Here is a 14,410-nt window from a genome sequence, read left to right as displayed (position 1 = left end):
TACAAAAAGCCTCACTGACCAACTGAGGACAGGACAGAATGACACCAGTGAACATTAAAGATGATAACATTGGCAGGAAATGACACAAAGAGGCTCTAGAAGAGCATGATTTGAATAACAAAAAAATTGAGAGCTGTTCTTGGGAAAGCTGATAACCAGCAAATATTCTGACAAAATGGACTGTTCTTATGTCAGGGCTGCAAAGTTAAAAGTCAAAGTAAAGCTATCATAGAAATCGTATTGAAAACCTTATGTCTAACAAAACACTTCACTCATTCTTGTCTCATGCTAAGAATTAGCAGCTAGATGCAATTACAACATGAACCCTGTTAAAGAAAAAACCCATTTTCCTACTTCACTTCCATTTATCAAGTGCCAATCACCACTTTTCTCCTCACCTCTTCCCACCTCCCCACCTCCCCCCCCAGTGACTGTCATTTTGTGGGCATTTCCTGTAACCAGGATCTCTGGTTTCATCGGGCTCTCCTGACTTTGCACCCACTTTAACCCACCAAAAAACACCTATGATAAGCACATTTAAATACAATTTTAGAGTAAGTAAACGTCTTCCACAGAACCCTACAGGGAGAGCCCAAGCACTCAAACACTAAGTGAAGAACAAGGACAAGTGAGCCACATACCTTTAGGGAGCTGGATTTGGAGCCATTGTCCCCCCTCCTCCTGTCTTGGTCTAGAGGCCAGCCCAGACGTGGAGAGAGAGAACCATCACCATTCTCATGGAGGGGGCTGACCGCATCGTCAAGGGCAGAGCCCCGGGTCTCCACCACCAGCTTCTGCTCCACAGCAGGGTAATAGGCGCGGGGCTTCTGATAGCAGTGCTCGCTGGTGATATAGGACTCCTCCACAGACCGGGGTAGGGGCAGGGGCAAGGGCTTCTCCACCGCCCCGTTCAAAGTTCTATAGCTTGGGACTTCCTCTTTGCTCTTGGCTTCAGTGACGTGGATGTGTTTCGAATGAGATCTCCCCTCTCCTGAGTGCTGTTTCCAAGGCTGACACCACAGCTGCAGATCAGGATGCTCCCTGCTTCTGTTGGGAGGGCAAACATACAAAGGGCTTTGGAGCAACTGGGACCACTGGTGTCTCAATTCCCATTCTCCCAAAAGGAAGAGGAACTCCCCACTTGGGCCATCTGGCTACCAGCCACCCTTTACCAAGCAAAAGGGAACATAAATCCACAGTCTCTGAGGAGCCCACCTGTAGGCAAGCTCCCACTGTGAACACTCATGGTGAGTGAGACTGGACTTGGAGTCAGAAGACCTGACTGCATTTCAATTCAGCCACTGATTAGTAGAACAGCTATAATGAGTCACTCAGCCAGACTCATTCCCATTCCCTCCTCTGCAAAACTGGGCTAACCATCTGTCTGCCATTAGCCAAAGAGTTTGATAAAGATTAAGTGCATTAATTCAAATAAAGTACTTTGTTGGCAGCAAAGTACTCTTCAAATGTGAGTTACTAACAATAACCTAATAAGCAGGCATGATAATCCTGGCATGCAATAGCTTTCAGTTACAAAATGCAATGATGGGGGCACCTGGATGGCTCAGTCGGTTAAGTGTCTGATTTTGGCTCAGGTCATGATCCCCGAGTCCAGCATCGAGTCTGCTTGTCCCTCTCCCTCTGCCCCTCCCCCCTCTCGTTCTCTCTCTCTAATGAATAAAATCTTTAAAAAAATGCAGTGACAGGGTGCCTGGGTGGCTCAGATGGTTAAGTGTCTGCCTTCGGCTCAGGTCATGATCCCAGGGTCCTGGGATCGAGTCCCGCATCGGGCTCCCTGCTTGGCGGGGAGCCTGCTTCTCCCTCTGCCTCTCTCTCTCTCTGTCTCTTATGAATAAATAAATAAAATCTTAAAAAAAAAATGCAGTGACAATGGGTCGAGGGGGCAGGAATCAAAATCATCTACATATAAGCCATTAATAGTTTTTAAAAAATTCTTCTAAAATCTTTTACTCTCACCATTCCAAGGAGAAAACTTTGTTATTAAAGAACAGGGATTCTAATCCTTTTTTGAGCCACAGACTCCTTTCCTTTGAGAATCTGTTGAAAGCTCTGCCTGCACATATGTGCACGTAAAACTCTGTGTTAGTACTTTAGTCTCCCAGAATCATTCCCTGTTTGAGTTTTGACCCAATGGAGGATCATTAAATTAATCTACTGGATAATAATCAATTGTAAGGCTCCACAAATTTGCGTGTCATCCTTGCGCAAGACCCATGCTAACCTTCTCTGCATCGTTCCAATTTTAGTCTAAGTGCTGTCGAAGCGAGCAGCATAATCAACTATAGAAAAAGGAAAACAGAATAGAAAATATCATAATGTACCATTCTAAGTAACAGCAGGTGTTCTGTGAAATTTTAGTTTCAGTTTTATATATGTGAGAAATATAAAACATATTTTTTACTGTGGAATAAAAATTTTATTAAGTTTAAAAGCCACTACTCTAGATAAACTTCACCTTTTAACTCTTCTTTACTACCCAGAACTTCCACTATTACCTTTGATCATTAAATGAAAAGAAGGCAAAAAGGGAGGGAGGGAAGGAAAAAAAAACAGTGGGCTTCTCAAGTATGGCCCATCGTAACCAGAGATCCTAGCTGGGAGGGCAGTGCCCTCTAGGGGGCGTTTGGAAATAAACAGGCAGGTGCTACTCACATTTGGTTCAGAGATGGGCAGAAATGTGTTGCATGACCTTTCTAACTGCCACAATGACTGACAGGTACTACTGACATTTAGTTCACTGAATCCAAGGATGCCTAACACCCTATAATGCTTGGAACAATCACACATGATTGGGATAAAGAATCATCCCACGATACAGTCAACAGTACCTTCCCAGCCCCCAGCTGAAAAACACTGAAACCAGATCAGCAGGAAAGCACAGCTTAACTCACCAGCAACTCCCATGTATGGGTACCCCTCTACACACACTTGACTGAATTCCTGCACAAATGGAATAGGCCATACATATGAAAGCATGGAGTGATCCTACAGAACCTAAAATTATGCTCCCAAGGGGCTACAAGTGTCCTTTCTCAGCTCTACCTCCAACAATCACCAAAACCCCCCCTATTCACTGGAGAAGGACAGGAAACGAGTATCAAAGGAGCCTAGGTCCCTGGACCAGTGCCAGCAGGGTATCACAGCCTGTCCCAGGAATCCAAGATGACAGACACACCTCTGAAATCATAACTGCATCAGGGGAAATGAGAGTCATCATTAACGTTCAGGTTTACTGCAGTCTGAAATCTGTTAACTGGAGCGTGTAAGCCACAGTATGGACCTTCTCTTGCATGAAAATCATGTCTTTGCTTTCCCCTTCCTAGAATTTTTGCCCTTCCAGGTAAGACCTGAAGCCCCAGCTACTACTCCACACACACACACACAAAAACCTTCCCTGGCCTTTTTTGTACACCCTGTCAATCATGAAGAAGGAAGGTACAGACATGCATGCTACTTTTTAAATGACAACAGATGCTCTGAGGTTACTCCCAGGTTTATTATTTGCCTTTGAAAATAAATCCGCCAGGCCACTTAGAAACAGTATTTCTGAGAATGAGGCCCCAGAGTTTGTGATAGCAGAGACTATCCATGTGTACACAGACATACTGGGACTACACTCCCTCCGCCCAGGGTCTCTTCTCCACATATAAGGATGAACAAGATCTCCCTATGCCCTCTTCTGAATTGCTAGAAGTCAGGTTTAATTCCAGTACAAAGTCAATGCTATAAAGATGAAGGATCTAAATGGGAATTCAGAAGGGACAAGGTTCCAAAATATAGGATAAGGCCAGGAGCAGTGGCATTTCAGTAAGAAGAAAGAAACGCCGTCTGGTTATTAAAGCCAAGAGACCCCAATAAGAGCTACATGTCTTTCTCAGAGCTTATATGAAAGTGGGTCATCTGACACACAGAATGCAACCACGGAAGGGGAATTCACACTCAATTTCACTCCTCAAACTTCTAGCCACTAAAAGCCAGAAGTCCAGTTGCAGAACACCTAAAACTTTGCATGAGCAAACCACGAAGAGAAAAGACTTACTGAGCAACCACTATGCTAGAGAGCGGGCCTGCCACATTATCTCTTCCAGCAGTTTTCAATTTTACTTTGTTTACTGGTCAAGGGTGTTAAGGATGAATGGATAAACAAAATCCAACATTACCTACAATGGAATATTATTCAGCCTTTAAAAAGGAAGGAAATTCTGGGCGCCTGGGTGGCTCAGTTGGTTAAGCGACTGCCTTCGGCTCAGGTCATGATCCTGGAGTCCCTGGATCGAGTCCCGCATCGGGCTCCCTGTTCGGCAGGGAGTCTGCTTCTCCCTCTGACCCTCCCCCCTCTCATGTACTCGCTCTGTCTCATTCTCTCTCTCTCAAATAAATAAAATCTTTAAAAAAAAAAAAAAAAGGAAGGAAATTCTGATACAGACTACAATATAGATGAACTTTTGAAGACACCGTGCTAAGTGAAATGAGCTAGTCACAAAAAAGACAAATACTGTGGGATCCCATTTATATGAGGTATCTAGAGTAGTCAGATTCACAGAAACACGTAGAATGATGGTGGCCATGGGTGGGGAAGAGGCAAAGTGGAGAGAAGTTGTTTAACAGATACAGAGTTGCAATTTTGCAAGATGAAGAGTTATAGAGATTGGTTTCAACAAGGTGAATGTACTTAACACTACTGAACTATATATTAAAAACAGTTAAGGGGGGGTCCCTGAGTGTCTCAGTCAGTGAAGCGTCTGCCTTCAGCTCAGGTCATGATCCCACGGTCCTGGGATCGAGCCCATGTCTGGCTCCCTGCTCAGCAGAGAGCCTGCTTCTTCCTTTCCCTCTGCCTGCCGCTCTGCCTACTTGTGCTCTCTATCTCTCTGTCAAATAAATAAATAAAATCTTTAAAAAACAATAAAATAAAATAAAAAATGAAAAGTTAAGACTGTTCATAAATTTATAAAACATAAATTTTATATTGCGCATATTTTACCACAATAAAAATAATTCAGAACTGTATACCAAAACAGTAAACAAACTAAACTATAAAAACATACACCATATTTTGATTATGGTGGCGGCTACAAGGGTGAATATATCTGTCAAAACTCGATGAACCTGTAAAATGAGCAAACTTAATTATATATAAATTCTACCTGAATAAGGTTGTTTTTTTTAAAAAGAATGTTTATTGTGTAACTGACATATTCCCCTCTCCCCGCCGAGGGGGTGCACCGTTCCTGGAAGTACTGCAATACCAGGTCAATGCGTTGAGTGGTCAGAGCAAGCTCCTATTCCATCTACTAGTTCCAAAATCCATTTAATATACTGTGCTTGGATAGAGGACATATCAGATATTAAACTGCTAAGAACAGACACTACACTTGACCTTAGCCAAAAGGCTGAGATGTGGTAAAGGTCTCAAACTCAATGGCCTTATCACTGGTATTGTGGCTTTCCAATCTCAAATTTATCCTGCCTCCCCACCGCCCCCACCCAGACCATCTCAAATCAGACTCATCCCCAAAGCTACACGTGCCACACTTACTGCAAGATGCTCATCTTGAGCTGCAGGCCATGGAGAACCTCGATCACTCTCTGCACATCTCCAAGAAGCTGGTGGGTGGCCACAATCTTCTTGGCATTCTGGTGGGAGTAGTTCTCTTCTAAAAAGGCCAGGCCATGCATATGTCCCCTGCTCAACCACTCCTTGTCATACCAGTACTTGAAACCAGGCCTCTGACCTAAAGCAGTGACAATGAGAGAGTTAATACTCGGCCTGAAGGAACCCAGACCACTGTATCATTGCACAGTTATCACATAAATTACTGGAAGGATGGATTGGTGTGTTCATTTTATTTATTCATCCAATAAACATTTACTTGGCACCTACTATATCCTGGGCTCCCTTCTAGGGATTGGGAATAAGGAAGTAAGACATGTAAATTTCCTGATCTCCTAGCACAGGCCAGAGGTGGGAGTGGGAACCTAGGTATCTCTCTAAATTTAAATCACATCATTACATCTCCTGTTTAAAACCTTCAATGACTTCCTACTGCATACAGAAAAAAAAAAAAAAAAAAAGCCAAAGCCCTAACACTGGCCTAATGAGTCAACTGCACCCAGTCCTTCTTGCCCTCCTTGCCCCACCCTTACAGCCCTTGCAGTGGCCTCCTTTCAGTTTCTGGAACACATCCATCTTTTTGGTCTTAGGATCTCTGCTCTAGCATCCTCTCTGTCTGGAGCATTATTTTCCAAGGCCCCTGAAGGACCGGCACCTTTCCAATTCCTCAGATGGGCCTTTTGTTACCTTCAAAGTAAGAAAGCCTCTTCAATGCCTCCTAACTCCTTCCCTATCTGGTTGCTAACCTCCCCCGCGCCAAAGCATTCATCCCTATCTAACATCTTCTTGCTTATTTGACTTATTTTGACATCTGTTTCTGGCCCTGACTCCACTAAGAGCAAGAATAATAGGAACCATCTTGTTCATGGTTGTATCCCCAGCATATGGCAAAAGACATCTTGAATGGATTTATCAAGTGGAAAGAAGCTCCAAGTCGCCCTTCCAACTGTCACCTACCACCTTACTAAATATAAACAGTCAAGCACCCTCCCTTCTCTGAACCTCCATTTCTCATCTAGTATAATGACAGATGAATTGGATGGTTTCAGTGGTCTTGCTCATTACAGGGATCCTTAGGAAGAACTGAAAACAACTACATGTGACTCGGCAGTATTTCCTGCTCCAAAAGCCCAAGGAACAATTTTCAACCAGACAAGCGTTTACTTCCTAATATCTATAAAAACCCTGAAATGACCCATATAATCCCTATCAAGGTCCTTCGGCTCTTTCTGGCTTTACTAAAACACATGGTAGGGATATACCTCGATTCTATAAAAAACATCTTTAACCTTTAAAGAATAAATCTGTTAGGTTAAACTTCCAGTCCAAGACACTGCAGAGTCAAACACAGGCTATAAATATAAATGTAAAAGACATGGAGCACTCGATTCAAGGAGGAGTCTATTTACAGCGTTGGCAATTAGAGTTGTAAAAGTTCAGCAAATGCAGAGGAGTCGATGAAGATGGCGTGCATGATCTGTAAAAAGGGAAGAGTGGAGGGAGGGGAGGAGTGAGAGATAGTAAAGTGGACAAAGGAGATTCTGAAGCAGCGCTAAGGAGCCCTAGGGATTATGTGCAGCGTCTCAGAGGCAGCTGCTGCACAAGGGACCTGAGCAGGAGGATTCAGAGCAGTGCCACTTGTTTTACGAAACAAAGGTCAAAGACCATGGTTCTCATCTCCTATCTGGCACTAACTTGCTGACTGGTCTTAGCCCCGTCATGTCCCTTCTAGGCCTGTATTTGCTCACCTATCAAATGTCAGGGCTGAACTAAGTGGTCTCTCAGATCCTGCCCATTAATAATCTATGATTCACAGACTAATCTTCTGACCATATTCTTTCCTGGGGATAAAGGGACAAACAGGCAGATTCCTCTCCATCTATGGACTAATCTAGCACAAGGAGTGTCACAACAGAGGTCATCAGGTCCCAAGGGGACACACTTCTAAAACACAAACTACGGTGACTAGCCACTCCCTACACAACTAGCAAAATCAAGATCTGACCCCACAAGTCAGTTCTAATTCCAATTTGCTTAACGAGATTGGGAAAGTCATTCATGTCCCCGGGCATCAATTTCTTCCTCATTAAGCAAAAATGGGAATAAGAGCTCCCGCCAGGCCTACCTCATAGGACAAAAAGAATCAACAGAAGTAGAGGCACTTAAGCATTGTCTAGTCTTGCCTAACCTTGGGATCATGGAACTGGAGCCAAGGGGAGAAACCTTACAGGTGGTGAAGGGAAAAGATATCACCATCCCATTGACACCAAGACAAGAACCAGAGATATGTAAGACTTCTGGAAAAGGGAACCCAAGAGCCACAGGCCAGCCGAGCCAGCCATGGAACAATGAAACTAAATGATCCTGTTAAGGAATTAATTCGCTGGTTTGGGTAGCAATCAAGCCCTATCAACTACACCTTTCCCCTTCCCCTCAAGGGCTTATCTCTCTTCCAGGTGGCAATGATGCAATGGAGGGCAGGTGCCACCAGAGGGAGCAGAGGCAGGTTCCTAACCCTTCAACAGCCCCAAAAAGCCAAGACAGCCCACATCTTCATGAACCCTCAATAAAAGGAAAAGGTGCTTGCTCCAGCAGCACATATTCTAAAACTAGCTCAATACAGAGAAGACTGGCATGGCCCCTAAGCAAGGAAAGGATGACATGCAAATCTGTAAAGCATTCCAGTTTTTATAGTTTCAGTCATGCAAGATGAAAAAGTTCTAGAGATCTGCTGTACAACATTGTGTTTATAGTTTATAAACAATACTGTACTGTACACTTAAAAATTGGTTAAGAGGGTAGATCTCATATTACATGATTTTTACTACAATAAAAAAGTAATTCTAGGGGCGCCTGGGTGGCTCAGTCGTTAAGTGTCTGCCTTCGGCTCAGGTCGTGATCCCAGGGTCCTGGGATCGAGCCCCGCATCAGGCTCCCTGCTCAGCGGGAAGTCTGCTTCTCCCTCTCCCACTCCCCCTGCTTGTGCTCCCTCTCTCACTGTGTTCTCTCTGTCAAATAAATAAAATCTTTAAAAAAAAAAAAAAAAAAAAATTCTAGCTCAAGGCCAGGCTTTCCACAGGCTTCCCACATGCTCTCTTACTGCTAAGTTCAGGACAGCAGTCTACCAGGTGAGCTAGCAACAGGGACAAGGAAGAGTCAGTCTAGCCAATGTCAAAGAAATAAGTCTCAAGACCACAGACAGCGAGGCTGCTTCATGGCCAGCTGTGGAAAAGGTGACATACTGTTAATATCCCTGACTCCAGAAATCTCTACCTGGAGGGTCTTGGCAAACATAACAGGTGTATTTCTCAGGCACATTCTCTTCCAGTAATCCCATGCAGACCCCATGCTGCCAGCACTGGCACTCTTCACACTGTTAGAATTAGAGAAGCAATAAAAATTAAACTCAGAAGGTATCCTCCATCCAGAAGCAAGACCCACTGTGGGGGGCAGGGGCAGTGGGAGGGAGAAGGAAAGGGGAGGGAGAGTACTCCCAAACGACCTGCTCAGGAGCTGAGCTGCAACCCCTCATCTACAAGTGTGCTGGCCACGAAGGCAGCCACCAGCCACCTGTGGCTCTTTACATTTAAATTAACAAATTAAGTTAAAATTCAGCTCCTTAGTCCTATTAGCCACATCTTAAGTGCTCAAAAGCCACATGAAGCTAGTGGCAATTGCACCGGACAGCACAGATGAAGACCATTTAGATCTATAAAACAGTGCTGATCTCAGAAAAATGACTATTTTCACTCCCGTTTCTAGAGGCTTTAACTTTTCTGATCACTTTATGAGAACAGAGAGAAAAATGTTCAAGTCCTTAGAGGAAGATTAACCTGGAATGACTAAAACCTAAGTCTGAATTCTAGCTCAGACATTCATTAGCTGTGTGACCGTGCACAGGTCACTCCTCCTCCCTGGGCTTCAGTCTTCCCCACTTGCAAAATGGGGTACTCTTCCTACTGACCATGGGGGCTGTTTGTGAGCAATCACGGGGTCACATATAAAAACGTCCATCAAAGAGCCCAGCACACAGCCTTCATGCACCTATTACCACTACAACTGGGCAACCTGATTTACTTTGATACCTCCTGGAATAATCACATGCTAGCACTTGGGAGTTTATTCTCTCTAAATCTTACCAAAGGTCACACAGCTGAAGAGAGGCAACAGTGGATCAGAACACAGGCCTGTGTAATGGTAAAGCCAGTAGTTCTTTTACCCTGAGGCTCCACTGCCTTACTTGGATAAGGGGGTAGAGGGAGAATGGGGAGAAGGAGGGACAGAAGGAGAGAGGGAAAGAAAGGAGGAGACAGTAAGGGCAGCACAGAAGTTGTGTGGATGGCCTGAGGATAGTAAGCCTGAGGGCTAAGGGCCTGGAGAGAATGGAAAGAAAAAACGATGCCAAATGAGATACTAGGACACTTCATGGCATCTCAAACCAGGACCCTAAGCCTTTAACTATGCAACCAAATGGATAGCTCTGGAGGGTGGACAATGAGCTTCCTTCCCAGCATGGCCTTTGAGGGTGGGCCACCAGCCTGGCCACAAGGGACTAAGGTCCAAAGCTCAGACAGTCCTCGGCTGTCTGGAGCCAGACAGGCCCTAGCATCAAGAGGGCTTTCCTGGGCAGATATGAATCCTCTAGGAAGCTAACTGCATCAGAATCAACAGAGGCAAAGCTGGAAGACAGACTTTAGCTAAGATCCGATCCAGATTCTTTAATTTACAGATGAAGAAACTAAGGCTCAGGGGGAAAGTAAAGGCTGCACAATAACAAAGAATTAGTTGCAGAAAAATAGAATTAAGAATGAAAGTCTGTCTCACCAATAACTTTTGAAATTTCTTGAGAACTGGGATTCACTAAAATTCAATCAAATACAGCTAAGTTGAAAACTTCAAAATAACTTTTTTCGCATGGGTTTGGCTAAAAAACATTATTCATTTTTAAAAGTTTAAATTTAGAAATGAACACGAATAATAACTGAAAACATAAAATATCTAATAAACCTAAGACTATCTAAGAATAGAATATCTAAGAATAAAACATGCAAGATCTCTGTGAAGAAAATTTTAAAATACTATTTAAAGGACACAAAGACTTAAGCCAATGGTAAGGAATATCTTATTCCTGGATAGCAACAGTCTTAATCATAAGGAAGTCCTTTCTCCTTAGGTAAATTTATAAAAATAATGTAGTACCAAAAAAATAATAAATTAATAGCTGTAGAACTGGATAAGCTGATCCTAAAATTAATAGCCAGGAAATTTGTAAAAAAGAACAAAAGGGGGTACTAGCCCTATAAGATAGTTTAAAAATATTATAAAGGTAAAATAATTAGAATTGTATAAGCAAATAGATGGAAAAGGAGAATCCAAAAAGCGATCCAAATACATATGGAAATAAAATAAACAAAGGTGACATTTTGGTAATGGGGCATGGTGTTGGGACAACTGGGTAGCCATGGCCCTCACACCTTATACCAGGATAAATTCCAGGTGGATCAAATATTTACATCGCTTTAAGAAGAATAAGTGAAACTTCAAAAGTACCAGAACCAACCATGACAGAATTCTGTTACAAATTTTTCTATAAACTTTTATTAACTTCCAATAAGGAAGCAACTGTTATCCAAATTTCAGAATTCATTAAAGAAAAGTTTGATATAGTTGACTCATAAAAACAAACAAAAAATCTGAAAGTCAAAAGATGGATGACAAAGTGGGTACAAGCAGTTGTAACTGTTCTTGCAGCCAATACAAAACAAGGTCTAAAAAAGCCTCTACAAATGAGTAGGAAAATGACCATCCAGTAGAAAAATGGATAAAGCACATGAACACACAGGTCAAATGAAAATATCTAATTCTTAAAAAGATGTTCAAATCACCCACTAAAAGAATTAATGAATAGTTACTTGAATTAATATAATTACTGTGAAATCAACCAGACTAATAATATGCATACACATTAGTATTTCTAGGTTTGGGGATTACATATAAATACCAAGTAATTCTTTATACATTTATGTACTGCCTGAAGTTTTGATAATAAACATATGCTTTTATCCTAAAAGTGTTATTCTCATGAAAAATTATTTACAGAGCATAATTTTCATTTATATATACATGTGTATGTGTATTCTAGAATATTAACAATGCTTATCTCTAGGTAATTGTTTTCTTCTTTGTGATTTTCTGCATTTTCCAAATGCTACAAGTATGAAATTTTTTTTTTAAAGATTTTATTTATTTATTTGAGATAGAGAGAATGAGAGAGAGCACATGAGAGGGGGGAGGGTCAGAGGGAGAAGCAGACTCCCCGCTGAGCAGGGAGCCCGATGCGGGACTCGATCCCGGGACTCCAGGATCATGACCTGAGCCAAAGGCAGTCGCTTAACCAACTGAGCCACCCCGGCGCCCCAAGTATGAAATTTTTTAAAGATTTATTTAAAAATAAATTACAGGGGCGCCGGGGTGGCTCAGTCGGTTAAGCATCTGCCTTCACCAGGGTCCTGGGATCGAACCCTGCGTCGGGCTCCCCTCTCAGCCGGGAGTCTGCTACTCCTTCTCCCTGTGTCCTTCCCCCCCTTCATGCTCATTCTTGCTCTCTCTCAAATAAATAAATACCTTTTTAAAAAAATTACAAAATGGCTATACCAATAGACTATTTTTTCACTTATCTTTTTTTTTAAGATTTGTTTTATTTGAGAGAGAGAGAGAACATGCATGCCAGCAGGGGGAAGAGCAGAAGGAGAGGGAGAGTGAGAAAAATCTCAAGCAGACTCCGTGCTGAGTGTGGAGCCTGACCAGGGGCTCAATCTCACAACCCTGAGATCATGAACTGAGCTGAAATCAAGAGTCAGATACTCAATGGACTGAGCTACCCAGGCACCCCTTTTTCTCACTTACCTGAAGAGCAAAGCAAAGATAAAGTCCGATAATATCCTATACTGAAAAGGATGCTCCTAAGACTGTTCACTGGGACAGGCTCCAGGGCAAGTTTATACAATATTGCTATGACAAAAATATTTATCAAAATTACAAATGCACATAACCTGTGGCCCAGGAATTCTACTTCCAAAACTTGGCCCAACAGGTGTACTTACACAAAATTACTCATTACATTATTGTTAAAGTTAGAAACAATCTAAATGTCATCAACATGGGAAGGGGTTAAATAAATTATGATCCATCCATTATGCAGCCATTAAAAAGAATAAAGAAGCTTTTTTATTTTTATTTTTTTTTAAAGATTTTATTTATTTATTTGACAGAGAGAGAGAGACAGCTAGAGAGGGAACACAAGCGGAGGAGTGAGAGAGGGAGAAGCAGGCTCCTGGCTGAGCAGGGAGCCGGATGCGGGGCTCGATCCCAGGACCCTGGGACCATGACCTGAGCCGAAGGCAGAGCTTAACGACTGAGCCACCCAGGTGCCCAAAGCTTTTTTATGTTTGAAAATGAAATGGGCTTGAACTTATCTATTGTTAAATGAGAAAAGATATTGAAAATACTACATATAAAGTAACATTGTGTTAAAAAAAAAAGATGGTTGCACAGCAATATAAATGTACTCATCTAATGCCACACACACTTAAAAATGGTAAAATTTTATGTTTTTTTAACCACGAAATAAAAAAGGGCAGGGGGGAGTAAGAGAATGTATTTGTTAGCCACAGAGTGTTTCCAGAATGCTACACAAGAAGCTGATAGAGGGTGCTTTCCATGAAGGGGAGGTGGGGTCAGATTTTTTTCTCTATACCTAGGTATACTTTTTGGACTTTGAACTACATGAATGCTCTAGCTAGCAACAAACAAACAATACAAATTTTAAAATAAACAAAGCTTTTAAAATGGACTTCTGGTTAAAACTGCTACACAGGAGCACCTGGGTGGCTCAGTTGGTTAAGCAACTGCCTTAGGCTCAGGTCATGATCCTGGAGTCCCAGGATCGAGTTCCACATCAGGCTCCCTGCTCAGCAGGGAGTCTGCTTCTCCCTCTGACCCTACTCCTTCTCCTGCACTCTCTCTCATTCTCTCTCAAATAAATAAATAAAATCTTAAAAAAAAAAACAAAACTGTTACACAACTTTTACTGGGTTTGGCACCTAATACGTATTTGTTAGTCTAAAGCAAACTACAGCCAAGAGGCTAAATTCAGTTCAAGTCCTGTTTTTATAAGTAAAGTATCATATGAACACATCCATGCTCATTTATTACGTAATGCCTATGGCTGATTGGGGCTAAGCTGAATAGCTGCAATAAAGAACACATGGCCCTCAAAGCCTACAATATTTATCATCTAGTCCTTTAAGAAAAAGTTTGCCCAAACCTGCCCTAGAAAATTAAAATAATTTAAATATCAAATGGATTTCCTGAGGTTCATTTTTATGTGGCCCCCAGATTTCTCAAATATTCATGATTATTAAGTAAGATTTTAACCTCCCAATGATTTAAATTATTAGCACTGGTAAATAAAATCAAATAATAATTTACTTGAGTAATGTTAATACCAATCAAATAATGAAAATGATCAGAGAAAATTACTCCTCTAAAGTAATATATGCACCTTCTAGGAAACAAACTCTAAATGTATTCTAGGGTAGTGCAAATTACCAATGTAAGTAAAAAAATTTATTTAAAAAATAATCATTGGATCTTCCTAGATGATGAATACATTTAAAACTAGATGATGAATACATTTAGAAAGTTTAAATTTCATTTGTTCCAGAGCTCCCTCCAAATGTATGCCTTTTGCTAAAGTTACTGAGTGGAAAAGGT

General features: G+C 41.9%; 1 protein-coding gene and 3 non-coding genes across 9 annotated transcripts in view; 1 reads left to right on the top strand and 3 right to left on the bottom strand.

Moving 5' to 3' along the window:
• PHF20 (PHD finger protein 20) overlaps positions 1-14,410 on the bottom strand; it is a 144,328-nt gene that overhangs the window by 8,927 nt on the left and 120,991 nt on the right. For 5 of the 6 annotated variants that reach the window (XM_045885700.3, XM_045885702.3, XM_064573100.1 and 2 more), the window contains 3 exons: positions 8,909-9,008; positions 5,561-5,756; positions 642-1,047 (listed from right to left, as the gene is read on the bottom strand). In XM_045885700.3, coding sequence (XP_045741656.1) covers positions 642-1,047; positions 5,561-5,756; positions 8,909-9,008 — 702 coding nt within the window. The remainder of the gene's footprint in view (positions 1-641; positions 1,048-5,560; positions 5,757-8,908; positions 9,009-14,410) is intronic. The other variant, XM_064573101.1, reaches the window with a different exon arrangement.
• Positions 2,185-2,293, bottom strand: LOC123852169 (U6 spliceosomal RNA). Its single transcript, XR_006792791.1, has one exon. It is a non-coding gene; the product is annotated as a U6 spliceosomal RNA (small nuclear RNA).
• Positions 5,237-5,426, bottom strand: LOC123852240 (U2 spliceosomal RNA). Its single transcript, XR_006792846.1, has one exon. It is a non-coding gene; the product is annotated as a U2 spliceosomal RNA (small nuclear RNA).
• LOC123852182 (U6 spliceosomal RNA) lies at positions 8,215-8,326 on the top strand. The gene has a single exon (XR_006792802.1). It is a non-coding gene; the product is annotated as a U6 spliceosomal RNA (small nuclear RNA).

Source organism: Mirounga angustirostris, unplaced genomic scaffold, assembly GCF_029215605.1.
Source record: "Mirounga angustirostris isolate CCGP_5_RB_7025 unplaced genomic scaffold, mMirAng1.0.hap1 SCAF_10, whole genome shotgun sequence".
Lineage (NCBI taxonomy): Eukaryota > Metazoa > Chordata > Mammalia > Carnivora > Phocidae > Mirounga > Mirounga angustirostris.
This window is presented reverse-complemented; position numbering and strand designations above follow the sequence as displayed.